Raw genomic sequence first — 6,291 nt, 5'->3', positions numbered from 1 at the left:
AATTATTTTAAAAAATATATGCTAAGAGATGTTGATTAAGCATTAGAAAAAAGTAATTGATTTTTGCTTACAATTTGTTTTTGCTTCCAATTTAAATAACCATCAATCATCATCCAGACGGCGATTCGTAAACTAAAAAATCGAGAAGAGCAAATCTCAAAGGAAAAAGTAAAAAGCTGGATTTGTTTCAACTAACCAACAACCATGCATGTATAGGTAACAAAAATGTTCCCCCAGATAAGGTAAACAAAAACGTAAAAAGCAATATTGCATTTTTATGTAAATATTTTAAGTAAAGTAATAAATTATAAAACAATATTTCCATAATTGTTATTATTAAAAAAATATTAACTTCCTTTTCATCGTTCGTATATATTCTGCCTATGAAAGAGTACAGGCAAAGCGTACAACGCGAAGAAATTGATTTTCACTTTGGCAGACTCCACTCCACCTTGAGTGTGGATGTTGTTAGCTTTTTAGTTCTTGTGGTCCTCTTTTTGGGGGTGCTTGTGACTGTGACCTTCACGATTTTTTTTAAGAGGTCACCTTCACGTTACCAGAAAACAATTATAACATTAATGGGTTAAAAATAAGTAATATATATATGAATAAATAAACCGAATTTAAAAATATTATCTATTTTTAGACAAGTAGACTATTTAAACTGAAAATCAGCACATTATATATAGAGAGAGAGACACAAACATTTTTTTACAAGTAAAAAAAAAATACATATAACTATTTTAAGTAGCCATGTGAATTACTAACTAATTTATAATATTTAGCATGCAAATGTAATGGTATGATTTCGATTTATTGTTTTTATCTTTTTACAATAGTCAAATATTCTCACTGGAGTCTCCATATAAACAAGAGAACCATAAATTCAAAGTTTGTGAAACTATTTTTGGACAAACAATTTGGCCAAGTTATAAGTTATTGAAGTTGTAGGTCACACCTATGACCTAACTTCGCTAAAAAACCATAGTAATTACTGATTACTCACGTGCAAGTGGGGACATCTTGACGAGCTTGGGTACCTATTTTTCGCCAATTCTAGTTTTCCTCTTTCACGTTTGGTGTCAATATTGGTTTCATCACACACAACAAAGGACATTCCCTCATTTTCCTTTCTTTTTGTTATCCCCTACGGCTCTACCCTACCCTAGAACTTTCATGTGCAATTCGAAGCCCATGGGGAGTCTAAAATATAAGCTCCTTGATTCCTTTTTTAATGTGCACTGTGCTACTTCACATGAAAAGTCCATTGCGAATTAAAGAATGTGTTTATTTCAGATATTACAGTTTAATAAACTATTTTTATATATTTTCTAAAAGTAATATTTCTGGTCATATTATTTTTACAAAGTCATTTTTGCTATTAATGGGCCAAGAGCACATAGGATTCATTTAAAACCCATGATGGCCCTTCAACTATGCGGCCACTTTCATGACCCCTAGAGAAAATGGGCCTTAAGTATGCAGATATTTTAACAAAGCATTTACTTTCTGCACTGCCCTGCCTGCTTCCTGCACTTTCCACTGAAATTATGTGGACAAAATTACCCTTAACGAGTCTCAACACTTTTTTCCCCCAAATAGGTGTTCTATAATACTCATTCCAGGACAGTGGTTTTGATTTTTTTTCTCTTCAGCGTCTTCATCAACCCACCTTCTCCGGAATTTGTAGAGGTGAATCGAAACACCTTCAACATCTTTGTTTGTGGAGATGAGTTCTACTTCAAGGACTTCAAACGTGCGGAGAGGATAGGAAGGGAATGATGCTAGTTGTTGAAAGTTGTAGAGAGTAGGAAAGGAGGTGTGAGGCGAGGTCCTTTAGGAGAGTCACGGAGAAGAGGAAAGTTATCATATGAAAAGGGTAGTTTAGGGATATTAAAAAAATTGGAAAGTGTAGGAAGCAGGAAGGGAAGTATAGAAAGTAAATGGTTTACAAGCACCCAGTAGCCTGCATAATTTACTCTCTCTTTTTTATTAAAAAAAAATAAAATTCCTTCTGTTGAGTGGCTTTGCCACCAATACCATTGTTTGTTCCTCACTCCTCAGGTCCCTTATCCTCGGGGAACGGGCAAAAGAAAAGCTAAGAACTAAGAGTGGGAAATGGTAGGCGCTATTTCAATAACTCACTACTCAGCAAGCACCGTTTTAGTATCTTGGACATCAATCCAAAAACACGGTATATGAATATGACCTTTCCATTCTTATTGCGTAGCGTAAGAGTCTTATCATACTTTAAACCTATTATGATTATCAGGGAATGGGTTATTATGTAATACTAATAAGGTAAGAAAACCAAGGGCAGTATCAATGAGTGTGAGAGCAGGTGAAAGACTCTATCTTGGGTTGGACTTTGGCACATCCGGTGCCAGGTTTGCCATCATTGACAAAGATGGGATAATTCAAGCTGAGGCTAAGAGAGAGTACCCTCTCTACTTGGTAAGTAGTATCATTTTATTTTCCTTTTTTTAATTTTCAATTACAAATTATATGGAATTGTCAGTGAAATAAAAGATGTGTGCAATTAGTAATTTAATGCTACTACTGCTATTAGTTTAGTAGGCTGAGGTTTCTGTTTGTCTTGTCTTAGAAAGAGTGGAGAGTCACATGATTGGGTGCGCTCATGGAAGGAGACACTGTTTTCTCTGCTTCATGATGTCCCACTTCACCTTCGCAAACACGTTGTCTCCATTTCTGTTGATGGGACTTCTGCAACTACTATCATTGTCGATAGGTGGATCGACTTTTTGTTTTAAATTTTAATCTTTCTGTTAATTAAAGATTAAGATTATCGTGTATTTGAATTCTGAAGTAGGAATATGAATCTGGTGTTGCAGTGACTCGGGAGAACCGTTGTGGAGACCTTTACTTTACAATGAGAGTTGCCCTGATGCTTTGGCAACGGTGAAATCTATTGCTCCTCCAAATCATACGGTTTGCACCGGATCATCCACTCTGTGTAAACTCGTCTCGTGGTGGAATCATGTTGGTTCAAACCAAAAACATGCTCTGTTGTTGCACCAAGCGGATTGGCTTTTGTGGCTTCTTCATGGAAAGCTTGGAGTTACAGATTATAACAATGCTTTGAAGGCATCATTTAATAAGCTTTATCAATATCACTATTGTGTTTTTCACAGCTAGGAGGTTTATGTGTCTGTGTTGCAATTTTTACTTTTGTTTTATGTTTTGTTGCAGGTTGGCTATGATCCTGAGGTGGACTCATATCCTTCATGGCTAGTCTCTCAACCATATTATCATCTTTTACCTTCAGTTGTTGCTCCTGGAACTCCAATTGCTTGTTTGAAGGAGGAAATTGGAAATAAATATGGTATGTTCTGCTTTCTTAATACATTGTTTGCAATTGTAATGAGAATCTGTACCTAGAAACCCTTCTGTGGCAAAGCAATATGTAACATTTTTAAGAGAGCCTTCTAAAAAATCAAGTTAGACTTAGATGGCTAGGCTTTAGCCCTCAGTTTTTAGTGCCAAAGCTTATTGTTATGGCAAATGCTAACTTTAGTTATGACAGTGTTTGGGGACGGGAGAGGGAATAGAAAGTATTTATTGAAAAATAAAGCACATATGATGCAGAAAACACAGAATCACACTTTCCTTTTTAAGTAATTAGAGCATTTAACAGTGTATTAAATACACCTTAACCAGTGCACTTATGATACTTGTTAGTAGGACCCTGTTAATATGGTTTTACTCCTTCCAATTTGATACAGAAACATATCATGCTTTCCTTTTTAAGTAATTAAAGCACTAAAGATAGTACTTGTTAGTAGGAGCCTCTTAATATGGTTTTACTCCTTCAAAATTGATATGTACAACCTTAACTGGATGTTCTCTTCTCTTCAGACTAGTGCCTTCTTGAGAGTTGAGACAAATGCTTTTCCAACTTGTCTGCCAATAAATTTCATGCCCAAGTAACACATTATTTTTGTGTGTCTTATTTATTGTTGATTTGTTGTGAACTTGTGATATAATGACATCAGAGTGTCTTTAACATCATGCGTAAGCTTTACTGCCATGAAGTTGAAAATCATGTTTCATGCATATCCTTTCAGGTTTTCAAAAGGATTGTGTTGTATGCAGTGGAACCACTGACAGTATAGCTGCATTTCTTGCAGCTCGTGCTACACAACCCGGGAAAGCTGTAATTTTGTTTTACTAAATTTATCTTTATTTATTTATTTATTCATTCATGATCTATCATATCTCACGATAGACAATTTCAGTTTTATAAAATGCTGACTTAAATTTATGGATTGCTAAATTGGAAGCTTCATATCTTTCCAGATTTTATATTCAGTTTAGCACCCAAAAAGAATGTATAGCTTATTAGCTTCAAGAATGTAAAATCAGTTGTGCCAATATTTACTCTATTATGAATTTGCACAGAAGTCTTTATGTTAAACCATTTCTTTCAACATTCTAAGATCATATTCCTTATCTATGCAATTAAGTTACTCTAGCTTTTCTATGACTTGAGTATTTCTCATACCGTCCTTGATTGATTAGGTCACTTCATTGGGTTCAACACTAGCTATTAAACTACTCAGCAACACAAGAATTGAAGATTCTCGGTTTGGGGTGTACAGCCATCGCCTTGATGATAAATGGCTTGTTGGTGGTGCTTCAAACACTGGTGGAGCCATTCTTAGACAGCTTTTCACCGATGATCAATTAGACAAATTGAGTGAACAGATCAATCCCTCACAACCCTCTCTTCTGGATTACTATCCTCTACCAAAAGCAGGTGAAAGATTCCCAGTAGCAGATCCAAATTTGGCTCCAAGGTACTAAATCCCATCTGCTTTTCCATTGGAACACTCCATTTTTGGAATTCAATTTCCATTTCAATTTTGGATTGTTTATAATCTTTTTTCCACACAAAAAAAATTGCTAAGGAAAATAACTATTTCGTTCAATTAAGTTATTCAAAAGCAAATTTTTGTGTTTTGTGACAAAGCCAAATTTGGTTTGCTAGTTGTGCCACCACAATGTCACCACTGACCAAGACTTCAAAATTTTCATAACCGAGTTTGAAATTTTGGGCAGGCTACTTCCACGTCCAGAAAATGATGTTGAGTTCTTGCATGGAATTTTAGAATCCATTGCACGTATAGAGGTAAAAATCTTCTTGACTCAATTTAGACACTGTCTTTGTTCCATAGTTTTGCAAAAACAAGTGGATCTTCACGCATCCACTAGAGCCTAATGCGAAAAACTCTTCAATGTTATTTTTTTTATCGGCAAATGTTAGTTATCAGTAATGTTAGTTTTTGTTAGCGGGGGGATTCAAAACCCGTGACCTCTCCTCCCTTCCCTTCTCCTTTTACCATTAGACCAATCTTATATCTCCCTTTAATGGTTATTTAGGCAAAGGCATATGGGTTGTTAAAGGAGCTAGGAGCAACCCAGGTAGACGAAGTTTTCACAGCCGGTGGAGGAGCTAAAAATGAGAAGTGGATAAAGATACGAGAGAGGGTGATTGGTTTGCCTGTGAGTCGTGCAAATCAAACAGAAGCTGCATACGGAGCTGCATTATTGGCAATGAAGGGCGATCAACAAAATATTTTGTGAAAATATTATTACACCACCTGTTTGATCATGATGCGTTTGAAGAGTAATTCGTCATTTGAAATGTTATGAGAGAAAAAAACATTGAAATTTCTTGGGAGCGTGGAGGAGGACCGAAGAATGTTTCAACATGGCGTTACTTTCTGGATTGCATTGTTCTAATTCATGAGAACATGTCATGTAATGTATCTATTACTGTTTAGTGTTTAGTAGACTCCTTCCAAGGTACATTTCCATTTTCCATGTAGATCCCTTTTGTCATTTGTGCGTTGAAGCCTGAAAGGTGCATGGTCAATACAATCATGCCTTTAGTTGGCATAGTGTTGTTCTGTTTTGGAAAGCGAAATAAACATGAATACCTGACTATTTTTCGTTTCATTTGCCAAGGTCTAACCGGATTGCACACAACAGTAAACCCTTTTGGCTTTCTGCATATGGTAACGTCGTGAAATGCTTGAAATAGTCAGTCTTAAAGAATAATAATATTTGTACATCTTACTCTTATAATTCACTTTGTTTCTCTATCTTTCCTATCATATCATATATTATATATTTATATCTATAACCTTTCTTTTTATTTTATTTTTCTCTATCTCTCTCCTTCCATTTCAATCCACCCCAAAATGGGATAAATGTGTAGTAATTTCATAACTAAGTTGATTTTTTGGTGCTATTTCGTAGTCTTTTTTG

General features: G+C 35.3%; 1 protein-coding gene across 2 annotated transcripts; it reads left to right on the top strand.

Annotated features, from left to right (window-relative positions):
- The first annotated feature begins 2,014 nt into the window (after nt 1-2,014).
- LOC100779892 (D-ribulose kinase) lies at nt 2,015-5,979 on the top strand. 2 transcript variants are annotated; one of them, XM_003537802.5, is made up of 9 exons: nt 2,018-2,194; nt 2,273-2,454; nt 2,610-2,749; nt 2,853-3,105; nt 3,211-3,343; nt 4,086-4,174; nt 4,540-4,817; nt 5,080-5,149; nt 5,401-5,979. In XM_003537802.5, exons 1-9 carry the CDS (start codon nt 2,119-2,121, stop codon nt 5,602-5,604), a joined length of 1,425 nt encoding a protein of 474 aa, XP_003537850.1. In that variant the 5' UTR covers nt 2,018-2,118; the 3' UTR covers nt 5,605-5,979. The 2 variants fall into 2 exon arrangements, with proteins under 2 accessions (XP_014619474.1, XP_003537850.1); XM_014763988.3 differs by lacking the exon at nt 5,401-5,979 and having other exon boundaries at nt 2,015-2,194; nt 5,009-5,144.
- The last annotated feature ends 312 nt before the right edge of the window (nt 5,980-6,291 follow it).

This window comes from Glycine max, chromosome 11 (assembly GCF_000004515.6).
Source record: "Glycine max cultivar Williams 82 chromosome 11, Glycine_max_v4.0, whole genome shotgun sequence".
Taxonomy (NCBI): Eukaryota; Viridiplantae; Streptophyta; class Magnoliopsida; order Fabales; family Fabaceae; genus Glycine; species Glycine max.
Note: the sequence above shows the minus strand (reverse complement) of the source record. Positions and strands in the feature narration are given on the sequence as shown.

Coding starts and splice junctions, on each gene's coding strand:
- LOC100779892 (XM_003537802.5), top strand. CDS start 2,119: ATGGTAGGCGCTATTTCAATAACTCACTACTCAGCAAGCACCGTTTTA. Junction 2,750..2,852: donor ACTACTATCATTGTCGATAG/GTGGATCGACTT, acceptor CTGGTGTTGCAG/TGACTCGGGAGAACCGTTGT. Junction 3,344..4,085: donor GGAAATTGGAAATAAATATG/GTATGTTCTGCT, acceptor ATATCCTTTCAG/GTTTTCAAAAGGATTGTGTT.